The following is a 12,666-nucleotide window of genomic DNA, read 5'->3' as shown; positions in this document are numbered from 1 at the left end:
TACAAAGAAACATGAAGGTCTAGTTCCTCCCTCAAAAAATAATCTAATGACAAAGATGTAACCAGTTCAAATGAACACTAGTAGGAACAAATTAAATGCTAAACTGGTATGATGGGGTGGGAGGCACTGATTAATTCCAATACATGAAAGCATTACAGTTTGGTTGGAGTCAGATGACCATCTTAACTTATTAAATGCACTGAGTACTAGAAAAAGCACACATTTGGCATCAGGTAGCCCTGAGTTCATGTCCTAGCTGCATGTCTCTGGACAAGGCACTTAACCTCTCTATACGTTTATCGTCTCACCTATAAAATGAGGATAATAATGCTGGCCTACTTGCAACATAAAGCTCTATCATACGAGATTAGGGATAATGGAGCTTCATAAACAAATATACTCTCTAATTTGCTTTTTTCAATAACTGAACTAGGGTGAAGTGAGGACTCAAGAAAGCCTCACACAAGAAGTGACATTTGAGATGGACTTTTTAACTGCCTCGGAGGTCCCACCCAATAGGATTCTGTATAGTGGCAATTCACATTTCAGCAGACTTTACAAATAATTTCTGAATGGCACAGTGGGGTACGTGAAGAGGGGCCCATAAACTCCAGGCTCTACCTCGCCCCAGAACTGCCCAAAGGGCTGAAGGGTTCCCTATCTTAGTACAGTATGTGACATTTGGGGGTCCCTGCTAAAGGGCTAAAACTGGGTCTCCCGACAAAAATCATGGATTTTGGTCTTTGCCAGCCTGATGTAGTCTGAGCCTCAACAGTTCAAAAGCCTTGAAAATACCACTTTAACCACTTCAGTTTCCTCGCCTGCAGAGCAGGATATCTGTAATGTCTCCACCTCACAGATAATACAGAACACTTGTAAAGCCACTTCCTCTTCTATAAAGGCCTATCATATACAGGGTGTCTGGAGTAGTATTCTATAATGAAACTCATCAGTACATCAGGGAGTGTAGGTGTTCATCTTTCCCCACCAGACTGTAAGCAACTTGAAGGCAAGGACAATGCCTCACAGTGAGTAATCAACAGTCTCATCTCACCATGATCTGTTGAATGCCTACACTGTGCCTGACACCATGCTAAATGCTCATTTGGATTATCCTGTTTACTTCTCACTACAAGATGAGTCTCAGTTTTTTCCCTCTTCTGCAAAGTTCCTAGAGCTCTGAGAATTTTTTTAATGACAATACATGTAAAGCTATCAGTACTGCACTTCGCATGTCATAAAAACACAGTAAATATCAGTTATCCCTTCTATAGATAAGGAAATGAAGGGACAGGTTAAGTTGCTGGGTCAGTAAGTGGCAAAGTCAGGCTTAAATTCCAGGCAGTTGGCAGAGGCAGCATCCTATTAAGTGTCCAACCCAGTGCCTGGCACATAACAGACTGAGTTCAATGAATGTCTGTCAGAACCTGAGCAGAGATAGGAGAGGGAAGGTCTGGGTGGGGTGGCCCCTTAACTTAAGATGGGAGAGACTGCCTACTTCAGAGGGCTGTTGTGAGAACTGAGTGAGAGGATATATATAAAGGTCCTAGTATAGTGACTGGTATGTAGTTAAGGCTTTGGAAAGGTCAGCTATCCTTGCCTCCCTCTTACAGATGAGAAAACAGAGATACAGGGAGATGAAAAAACTCTCCCAGTATTATTCAGCTGGCAAATCGCTGAGCCAGGACTCGATCTAAGGAGTCTGACTCCGGAGTCCACTGGCTTTTACTCCAAGTACCCAGCACGGGGCCCGACATGCCAGGACCCCGTACGGCGCTGAATGCAGCCGAGATAATAACAGCCACAAATGTCAGGGGGAAACTGACGGGAAAACGGCTTGATCAACTGGAAGTCTAGACACCTGAGCCCTTGTCCGTGGCACCTCAGGCAAGTAGCTTAGACCTTCCCGGGCCTCAGTTTCCTTCTTCGAGAAATGGGGCTAACCTTGTCTCCCATCTCAGAAGCTCGATCAGGCCTGGAAAGCTAGGCTCAATGAAGAGCCTTAGAGAGGCCTAAAGGGTGGGTGGGCGAGGGGACAACCCCGGGACGGTCCAGGGGGTGGGGAGTTAGTGTTTACCTTTACGGAGCTCGCGGTGCCACACGGAGACGATGGGTCCCGCGTGCTTGCGGTGGTGGATGAGCCACAGGGACAGGGTCTGCACGCTCTGCTGAGAGTTGCTCAGCTCCGAGAGCTTCTTCTCCAGCGCCGACTCAGAGAAGGAGGACATAGTGGCGGCAGTGAGGCCCGACAGGGAGCGGCCTGGGCCGCCCAGTGCGGCGGGAAGAGCGACGGCACGAGGCCGGGGCCTCACCTGACAAGCCGCGGGACTTTTCACCGACTGACAGACGGCCAGGGGTGCAAGGAGGGGGAGGGGATGGGTCTCCGCAGTAACAGCCGCCCGCGCCGCCGCCACAAGATGGCCACCCGACCTCTCACCCCGCCCCGAGAGCGGGGTCAAAGAGCAGGGCCGGAGCAGCTGGGCACCGAGAGGCGTCGGAGATCTAGAAAACCGTGCCTTTGGAGGCGGCGGCCTCTCTGAACCTTGCACAGAAAACTTCGAACAAGATGCAGCGAGGGAAGGAGCGTAGTTCCCCTAGCCGCCGGAAGACGCTTTCACCGCTTGAGCCCGCACGCCGGCGCAGAGAATGTCGCCGGAACCCTTTCTCCCGCTCCCTCGGAACCTTTCTGGCGCAGTACGGCGCGCTATTTGAAGCGTCACTTCCGGCGGCGCAGAGGAGGCGGGAGAGGGAAAGGCTGGAAGACGAGGTAAGGGAAGAATGGCGGGAACCAGAGGGAGCCCAGCAGCTGGAACCCCGTAGAGGGGTATCCTGATGGGACGCTGAGGCTGAGAGATCATGACCTGGGTATGGGAGGGGGGCTTCCTTTCTAATCTGGCGGACCCCAGGTCGTACCTTTCCTCCGTACATGTTCGTCTCTCTGGCTGTCCCCCAAAACACTTATTTTTGGTTCTTCCAAGCCACCCACGTGTTCTTTTCACGCCTCCACGCCCTGGCGCTCGTTCTCTCTCCGAAAGTGACATCCCCTCTCTCACCTGGTGAGCGAGCGCCCACCCAGCCTCCAGGAGCACCCTTTAATGTCCAGTTCTGACCATTTAGTCTCTAACAGGGCCGTCATGAAACACACATCTCGGCTGTCGCCCCTTAAGTGGTTTCTCACTCAGGGTATTATTACATGCTGGTTTTGCCTTCTGGGGGTCCCGTTGACCTTTTCCTACTTAAATGAGGTGTTAACTTTGGGGAAAAGGTGGAGGGAACTAACTTACCCTTCCCGATGTGTTTGTTGACCTCATGTGAAGATAGGCTATTCGAGGTCTGGCGCAGTGGCTCTTGTTTGTAATCCCAGCCCTTTGGGAGGCCGAGGCGAGGGGATAGCTTGAGGCCTGGAGTTCAAGACCAGCCTGGGTACTGTAGCGAAACTTAGCCAGGCATGGTGAGAGGATCCCTTGAGCCTAGGAGTTCAAGGTTACAGTGAGCTATGATCGTGCCACCGCACTCCAGCCTGGGTGAAGGAGCAAGACTCTCTCAAAACAAAACACTGGTTGAGACTCTAAACCTTGACCCAATTTTTTTTAAGTTTTAAATCAAAGCAGCAGAGAAATTTTGTCTTTCTTACTGCCACGGAGGTGATGGTAGGGAGTTAAGTTATAGACATAAGAGGATTTTAAAATTTCCTGATCGTGGTAGAACTTCCTAGCTCTGGGTAGACTCTAGTTTAAGAGATGTTCCAGTCGATGCCTGTTGTTGCTCTTATTGCACTGTGTTGCAGTTCTTTGCTTTCATGCTTTTACCCTTCCTCCAGACTAGAATCATAATCATAGCTAACACCGTGAGAGGTTACTATGTGCCAGACACCATTTCCACACAGTAACTCATTTAATCCTCACAACAAAGCTGTGAGGCATTATATTATCCTCCTTTTGACAGCTTAGGAAACAGGCTCAGAGAGGTTAAGTGATCTACCCAAGATCACATTACTAAGATTTGAGGGAAGGGGCTGCAACTTAGTCATCATTTTAGTCCCAGTTCCTGATTTATCAAGTGAGTTAGTATAAAAGAGGTGAATAACCTAAAATCATACAGTCAGGATCTAATCATAACTGGGGGCCTTTGTTTCCAAATCTAGATCATCTTTCCATGTTAAGTAACACTGTCATATGCTGAGCACTTTTATACCAAGTCACTGTGTATTAAGCACATTACATGCATTCTTTTATTTAATTCTTACACCAATATTATGGGTTGAGATTGTCACAATCACTATTTGATAGATGAGAAAACAAAACATGGTTATGTACCTTATGTACTTGGACATAGGAAATATCAGAGCCAGGAATCAAATCAGGGTTATCTTATACTTGATCCCAAATTCTTGACTGCTGAACCAATGGTTTATTCATTCAGCAAATAATTTTTCAGCACCTGTGTCCCAAGCACTCTTCTAAGCTAACAGACAAATTCCGTGTCCTCGGGAACTTACTTTCTACTGAGAAAGATAGAAAAACAAACATGCAAGTTTAGGATAAGTCAGAAAGTGGTGAGTAACTTCAGTAAAAATCAAGGAGGTAAGGAGGGAATGTATATTTGTAGATGGGTAGTCTTTTACTTAACACTTGTCAGAGAAGGCCTCATTGATAAGGTGATTTGATCAGAGCCCCGAAAGAAATGAGAGAACAAGCCATATGCCATTGTTCCAGGAAGAGGGAAAACCAGGTTTATAGCATTGTTGGCATTTTGGAGGAACAGCAGAGAGGACAATAAAGCTGGAGTGATAGAACCAGAAGGGTGGCTGAAAATTAACTCAGAAAAGTAGAAAGGGACTGCATCACATGGGGACTTGTAGGCAACAGGATAGACTTTAGATGTTACCCTGAATGAAATGAAGTCCACTGGGCAGTTTTGCACAAACAAGGAGTATTGTGGCTGTTAGGTAGAAAATAAGACAGTAAGGGTGCAAAGATAGAACCAGGAAGGACCAGTTTGGCAGCTGTTGTAGTAACCAGGTGAAAGGATAACTCAAACCAGGTTGTATCAGTGGAAGTGGCAAGAAACAGACAGTGGTGGGGATGTTTTAGAGGAAGAGGTAACAGGATTTGCTGATAGATTGGATATGGGGTTTGAAAGAAATATGAGAGTTCAGATAGCTCCAAGGGTTTTGGCCTAAGCAACCATAAGAATAAAGCTTCCATTTACTGAATTACAGAAAAGAGTGAGTTTGGGGAATAAGAGCAAGCATTTGTATTTGGACATGTCCATTTGGAAGTGCCTATCTGAGTATAGATGTCTAAGGGGCAATTGGGTTTAAGGTTCTGGAGCTCAAGGAAGAGCGATCTGGGCTAGAGATAGAAATGTGAAAGTCATAATAGGGAATAAGGTGTAAAAAGAGACTGAGTCCTAGGATACTTCAACATATAGAGGTCTGAAAGATGAGGATGATATGATTACGTGATTTTTCTTCCCTTCCTTTCCCCATTCCTTCCCTGGAGTTTTTAAGTGACAAATTCAGTTTCTTTAAAAGTTATGAAGCTATTCAAATAATCCCTTTCATATTGTGGTTATGTTTTTTAAAGAATTACCTAATTCATCTAAGTTGTCAAATTTATATGTGTAAAGCTATTTGTGGTATTCCCTGTCTTTGTTTTCCATTTTGGATGTATTTCCATTTTGGATGTATTTGTTACAGTTGTGGAGGCTGAGAAATCCAAGGTCAACGGGCCACATTGAGTAAAATACCTTGCTGGTGGGGACTCTGCAGAGTCCCAAGGCCTGCAGAGTCCCAAGGCCCACAGGGCCAAGGGGCTGAGTGTGCTAGTGCAGGTCTCTCTTCCTCTAATAAAGCCACCAGTTCCCGTGATAACCCATCATTAATCCATTTATGAAGGCTCTTAAAGACTCTACCTCCACTTCTCATTGGGAATTAAGTTTTAGCATGAGTTTTCGAAGGGACAGATATTCAAACCGTAGCATTTCCATATTATCCTTTTGATGTCTGCAGGGTCTGTAGTACTATCCCATTTCATTACTGATTTGGGTAACTTCCAATGTCAGTGTCTCGTCTCTTCTCTCTCTCCTCTTTCTTCCTCTCCCTGTCTTGCTCACTCACTCACTTGTCAGTCTTGCTAGAAGTTTATCCATTTTATTGACTTTCTCAGAAAACCAGTTCTTTATTTCATTGAGTTTCTCTGTTTTCTGTTTGATCAATTTCTGCTCTTTATTATATTCTTCTGCTTGCTTTGCTCTACTTTGTCTAAGTTCTTGTGGTAGGCGTTTACCTTTTTTATTTGAGACTTTTCCCCTTTTCTAATATATGACTTTACTATTAATTTACATCTCAGTGTGGCTATAGCTGTATCCACAGATTTTGGTGTGTTGTATTTTCATTTTCATTCATTTCCATGGTTGTTTTTTTTGTTTGTTTGTTTGTTTTTTCTAATTTCCCTTAAGGTTTCCTCTCTGTTTTGTGGATTATTTAGAAATGTGTTGTTTAGTTTTCAAGTATTTGGAGATTTTCTTGTTATCTCTTTGTTTTTGATTTCAAGAGCTTGATTTCATTGTGGCTGGGGAATATCACTCTGTAAGATTTCAATTCTTTTAAATTCGTTGAGGTTTGTTTTATGGCAGGATAATCTCTCTTAATATATGTTCTGTGAGCACTTGAAAAGAATGTTTGCCAGACCTGGTAGCTCATGCCTGTAATCTTAACACTTTGGGAGGCCAAGACAGGAGGATCACTTGAGCCTAGGAGTTCAAAACCAGCCTGGCAACATGGCAAAACTTGGTCTCTATAAAAATACAAAAATTAGCTGGACATAGTTGCATGTATGTACCTGGAGTCCCAGCCACTCAAAAGACTGAGGTGGGAGGACTGCTTGAGTTCAGGAGGTTGAGACTGCAGTGAGCCATCATCAAGGCACTGAACTCCAGCCTGAGCAATAGAGTGAGACTCTGTCTAAAAGACAGATAACAACAACAAAAGAATGTGTAGTCTGCTGTTGTAAGATGGAGCGTTTATAAATGTCGTAGATCCTGTTGGTTGATGGTGGTGTTTTTCTACGTCCTTGCTGATTTTTGGTCTGCTTGTTCTATCCATTGTTGAGAGAGGAATATTGAAGTCACCACCATCTATTCTTGTGAATTTGTCTATTTCTCCTTTTAGTTTTATCCATTTTTGTTTCACACATTTTGCAGCATATACGTTTTAAGATTGTGATATGTTCTTAGTAGGTTTACCTGTTATTCATTGTACTCTGTCTCTGGTATTTTTTTTTCTCTCTGAAGTCTACTTTATCTGGTATTAATACAGCTGTTCTTCTCTTTGATGAATGTTTGCATGATAATGTATTTTTCCATCCTTTGATTTTCAACCTGCCTCTATCATTCTTCATAGTGAGTTTCTTATAGACAGCATGTAGTTAGATCATGTTTTTAAATCCACTTTGACAATCTCAGTCTTTTAATTGATGTATTTAGACCTTTTACACTTAAATATAATTATCGTTGGCCCTCTATATTCATGGGTTCTGTCTCTGTCGATTCAATCAACTGTGGACTGAAAATACAGTTGACCCTTGAACAACACAGGTTTGAACTAGGGCAATCTATTTATATGCAGACTTTCTTTCACTTTGGCCAAGCTGCCTCCTCCTCAGCCTACTCAACATAAAGACAAGGATGAAGGCCTGTATAATGATCTACTTCCACTTAATGAATAGTAATCGTGATTTTCTTTTCTTTTCTTCTTTTTTTTTTTGAGACTGGGTCTCGCTCTGTCACCCAGGCTGGAATAAATACAGTGGTGCAATCTTGGCTCACTACAACCTCTGCCTCCCAGATTCAAGCAATTCTCCTGTCTCAGCTTCCCGAGTAGCTGAGATTACAGGCACCTGCCATCATGCCCGGCTAATTTTTGTATTTTTGTAGAGGTAGTGTTTCACCACATTGTCTAGGCTGGTCTTGAACTCCTGATCTCAGGTGATCTGCCCACCTCAGCCTCCCAAAGTGCTGGGATTACAGGCATGAGCCACTGTGCCCGGCCTGTGATTTTCTTAATAATGTTTTCTTTTCTCTAGCTTGTTTTACTGTATAGTATACAAAATATATGTTAAACTGTTTATGTTATCAGTAAGACTTCCAGTCAACAGTAGGCTATCAGTAGTTAAGTTTTTGGGGAATCAAAATTTATACAGAGATTTTTGACTGCTCGAGGGGATCGACTGCTCCTAACCCCCACATTGTTCAAGGGTCAACTGTATTTGAAAAAAATAAAAAGTAAAAGATAACAATACAACAATAAAAATAATGCAGATTTTAAAACACAGTATAACAACTGTTTACATAACATTTACATTGTATTAGGTGTTGTAAGTAAGCTAGAGTTGATTTAAAATGTATAGGAAGATACGCATGGGTTGTATGCAAATACTACATGATTTTTCTATAAGGGACTTGAACATCCTCTGATTTTGGTATCCACGGGAGTCTTGGAACTAGTCCCTGGTGAATACTGACGGATGACTATATTGATAAATTAGAGTTCAGTCTGGCACTTTGTTTCTTTCTGTTTATTCTCTTTTTCATTTTTCTGCTTTTTTTTTCTAGCCTTCCTGTGGGTTACTTGAATGTTTTTTGGAAATCCATGTGATTTATCTATGACGTTTTTGAGTGTATCTCTTTGTATGTAGCCCTTTTAGTGATCCTTCTAGGTATTAAATTGTGTGTACATAACTTTACCTAGCAAAGTACAGAAACTTTATTTCCTTTTATGTCTGTTTACTCTCCCCATTTATCATATAAACGTCTTTAAAACTTTCTCTGAATACATTTAGAACCATGTTAGACAACATTATAATTTTTGCTTCAACTGTCAAACACAGTTTTGAAGACTCAAGAGGCTAAGGAAAGCCCACTGCGTTCGCGCATATTTTTGTACGCTATGTCCTTTCTTCCCCCTTAATGTTCCAGGATTTCTTTTCTTATGATTTTCTTTCTGTTTAGAGAACTTTCTTTAGCCATTCTTTTACAGCAAGTTGGCTGGTGACCAATTCTCTTTGTTTTCCTTCTCAGAAGTCTTGATTTCTACTACATTCCTGCTGAACGTTTTTTGCTGGGTACATGGTTCTATGTGGGCAGTTTGTTTCAGCACCTGAAAATGATCGTGTAACTTCTTTCTGGCCTACATGATTTCTGATGAGAAATCGGTTGTCATTAGAATTGTATTTTTCCCTGCTGGGCATGGTGGCTCACACCTATAATCCCAGCACTTTGGGAGGTTGAGATGGTTGGATCACTTGAGGCCAGGAGTTTGAGATCAGCCTGGCCAACATGATGAAACCCTATCTCTACTAAAAATACAAAAATTAGCCAGGGGTGCTGGTGCCCACCTGTAATCCCAGGTACTTGGGAGGCTGAGGCAGGAGATTCACTTGAACCTTGGAGGCAGAGGTTGCAGTGAGTGGTTATGTCACCACTGCACTCCATCCTGGGCAACAGAATGAGACTGTCTCAAAAAAAGAAAATGTTTTTTCCCTGTAGACAAGGTATAATTTATCTCTGGATCCTTTCAATAATTTTGGTTGTTTTCAGAAATTATAATAAGTCTTGGGGTAAATTTCTTTGGGGTTCACTCAGCTTCTTGACATACAGATTTACGTCTCTTGCCAACTTTGTGGCATTTTTCAGCCATTATTTCTTTGAGTGTTTTTTCAGCCTGCCCTCTTAGTCCCACAGGTTCCTTGAGGCTCTGTTTATATATTTTTCAGTCTGTTTTTTCCTCTGTTGTTCAGATTGGGTAATTTCTATTGTTCTGTCTTCCAGCTCACAGATTTTTTTTCTTCCCTCCATTCTACTGTTGAGCCCATCCACTGAGCTTTTTCTTTGTTATCGAGAGTTTCAGTTCTAAAATTTTTATTTGTTTCTTTATATCTTCTATTTCTTTGTTGAGGCTTTCTGTTCATTAGTTTGGAGTATATTCATAATTGCTTATTGATACATTTTAATCATGCTGCTTTGTCTTCATTAGATAATTCTAACATCTTTGTCTCTGTTATATTGGTGTTGACATATGTCAATTGTCTTTTTTCTTTTTTTTTTTTGAGACAGAGTTTCCCTCTTGTTGCCCAGGCCAGAGTGCAACGGTGCAATCTCCGCTCACTGCAACCTCCACCTTCTGGGTTCAAGTGATTTTCCTGCCTCAGCCTCCCAAGTAGGTGGGATTACAGGCACCTGCCACCATACCTGGGTAACTTCTTTATTTTTAGTAGAACTGGGGACTTACCATGTTGGCCAGGCTGGTCTTGAATTCCTGACCTCAGGTAATCCACCTACCTCAGCCTCCCGAAGTGCTGGGATTACAGGTATGAGCCACCACACCCAGCTGATTGTCTTTTTTCAATCAGTCTGAGTTCTTCCTGGTTCCTGGTATGATGAGTGCTTTTTATATTGAGATCTGGACATTTCTGTATAGTATTCTAAGACTCTTGATGTTGTGTATAATGTTCTGAGACTTCTGTTGAGGCTGTTTAGTCTTCTGTTTAGGCTGGTTTTCTCTGACACCATTCCTGCTCTGGTTAAGGAGAAGGGGGTCTGTACCCCATCACTGCCAGGTGGAGGCAGAAGTCCAAGTTCCTCACTCAGCCTCCATTCACACCCAAGAAGAAGGTCTCCCACTGCTTCTGGGCGGAAGTGTCCTGCGGGGTTGAGGTGTACTGCCGGCTGGGTGTGGCAGTCTCAGCTCCCCATTTGGTCTCCACTGACATTGGAGTGGAAGTGACTTCATTACCACTGGGCAGTGCTGAAAGTCCTGACTAGGTCTCTGATGCTAGCTCATTACTGCCAAATAGGAGTGGAAGTTTAGGCTCCCCATGTGGTCTCCACTACCACAGGGCCGGTGGGGATGGGATTCCTGTTCCTGCTTTGCCTTCTCTCATACCATCCCTGCAGGAGTGTAGAGGGTGCCTCATTACCGACTCATGAGAGTGGGAGTCTAGGTGCTCCAATTAGCCTTTGCCACTGTGGGTGGAGGCCGCCTTATTTTCATTAATGTTTGGCTGGAATAGAGTATTTATTGTCCAAAAGTTTTTTGTCTTGCCAGGCTGCCCTTTCCTACTCCTTTGGCTGGAGAGAGCAGGTTTTTGTTGGGTTTTTGTATCTGTGCCCATTGGTGCTTCCAAGTTACCAGCTTCTTCAATACCAAGGCTTGGGTCTATGAGGCAGAAAGAAAACCCAGGAAACTCAGCACTGTGTCACTCCCCAGGTCCTGGGGTCCCTAACCGGTCTGCTTTCTTCTTGTATTTGCTTTATATATAATGTCCAGGGTTTTTAGTTATACTTAACAAAAGGAATGGGGAAATGTCCGTCTACCCCATCTCCCCAGAAGATTAAGTTTTCTATTTATATACGTGTGTGTGTGTGTGTGTGTGTGTGCAGAATGTTTGTTTATATTAACATTTATAAATAAGTGGAAACACAAACATACATCAGTTACCTGAAGAACTTACCCAGTTTCCAGGTCATAAATGGGGCAGGGGAGGAGCTGTTAGTCTATATATTCTGTACATACCCTCTTCTAAGTTAGGAATCCCTTTTTTAGAATGTACTGCCTGCCAAAGAAGGTTCTGTCTAGTGGAGGGAACAGGCACATAATATTAGTGTGATACAAGGCACAGCTTCACATCTTTTCTATAAGCGATAGCTGTAAACTAAGCATTATGTGAGCCTAGAGTAATTTCTGGAAATATGTATGGGAAGTATCCTTGATTCTTCTCCTCCGCGTTCTATTCTATGTTCTTTGGTTCTGCAGTATACTTCCCTTACAGTGTTAGCCTCTCTGGTTAACGCTGTATCTCTCTTTCTTTGTCAAGAACTTAGCATAGTGTATGGCAAATAGGATATGCTAAGGAAACATTTCTAGGTAGAAGGAAAGATGAGTAAGAATCAACAAAGTTTCAGAATATGCCGAAGGGTTAATGTTTATCCAGCTTCTTTTACTTATTTCTTAAACAAACAGTGAGTGGGAATTGCTTGGCAGACACTATACCAGATGCTGGGGAAACCACAAGTAAAGCTGTAACACTATACTGTTCAGCTGCGGAGACAAATAAACTCATCATTTTAGCCCAAGACTGTAGTCCCCCAGCGTACTCTGAACATTGCAACCAGATGGATTATTGAAGAAGTACCTATTTCATCATACAACTTGTTCTTCAGAAGGGAAAGCATGTATAGAGAAAATATATACAGTGCAGGATTCCCATACCTCACTGGTCATGGGACTGACCTTGCGAACTTTTAAAATTGTAGATTCCCAAGCATACCTGCCCCCCCACCACATTGATTCTGATTCAGTAGATCTGGAATGGACGCCAGGAATATGTACTTAAATTGTGTCTCCTTGATCCTGATAAACAGCGAGGTTGGGAACCTCTGGTATGGTGGAAAGAGTACATACAGCCTTTGGAGTCAGGAGACTTGAGGTGAATTCCAAGTCTGACGCCTGCTGGCTGTGTGGACATCACTGAACCTCTCTGAGCCTTGTGCTGTTCAACTTGCGGTTGAGGAATACATTAAGCAACTAGCACATTGCCTGATGTATGTCGGGAGATTTTTCAACAACAAAAGAAAAATATTTTCCTGCTGTTCAAGAACTTATAT

At 43.0% G+C, this 12,666-nt stretch overlaps 2 protein-coding genes across 7 annotated transcripts in view; one reads left to right on the top strand and one right to left on the bottom strand.

The window, feature by feature from the left end:
* RPRD1B (regulation of nuclear pre-mRNA domain containing 1B) overlaps positions 1 to 2,628 on the bottom strand; it is a 91,359-nt gene extending 88,731 nt beyond the window's left edge. For 2 of the 4 annotated variants that reach the window (XM_003936373.4, XM_039479630.2), the window contains exon 1: positions 2,078 to 2,624. In XM_003936373.4, the coding sequence (XP_003936422.1) occupies positions 2,078 to 2,228 (151 nt within the window). In that variant the 5' untranslated portion in view covers positions 2,229 to 2,624. Of the gene's footprint in view, positions 1 to 2,077 lie in introns of all 4 variants that reach the window. The other 2 variants (XM_074406511.1, XM_074406512.1) reach the window with 2 other exon arrangements.
* Positions 2,629 to 2,680: 52 nt separating this feature from the next.
* TTI1 (TELO2 interacting protein 1) overlaps positions 2,681 to 12,666 on the top strand; it is a 52,679-nt gene continuing 42,693 nt past the window's right edge. For 2 of the 3 annotated variants that reach the window (XM_003936369.4, XM_074406510.1), the window contains exon 1: positions 2,681 to 2,767. The gene's annotated coding sequence lies outside the window, so the exon portion shown is untranslated. Of the gene's footprint in view, positions 2,768 to 10,116; positions 10,220 to 12,666 lie in introns of all 3 variants that reach the window. The other variant, XM_074406509.1, reaches the window with a different exon arrangement.

Source organism: Saimiri boliviensis, chromosome 9 (genome assembly GCF_048565385.1).
Source record: "Saimiri boliviensis isolate mSaiBol1 chromosome 9, mSaiBol1.pri, whole genome shotgun sequence".
Lineage (NCBI taxonomy): Eukaryota > Metazoa > Chordata > Mammalia > Primates > Cebidae > Saimiri > Saimiri boliviensis.
This window is presented reverse-complemented; position numbering and strand designations above follow the sequence as displayed.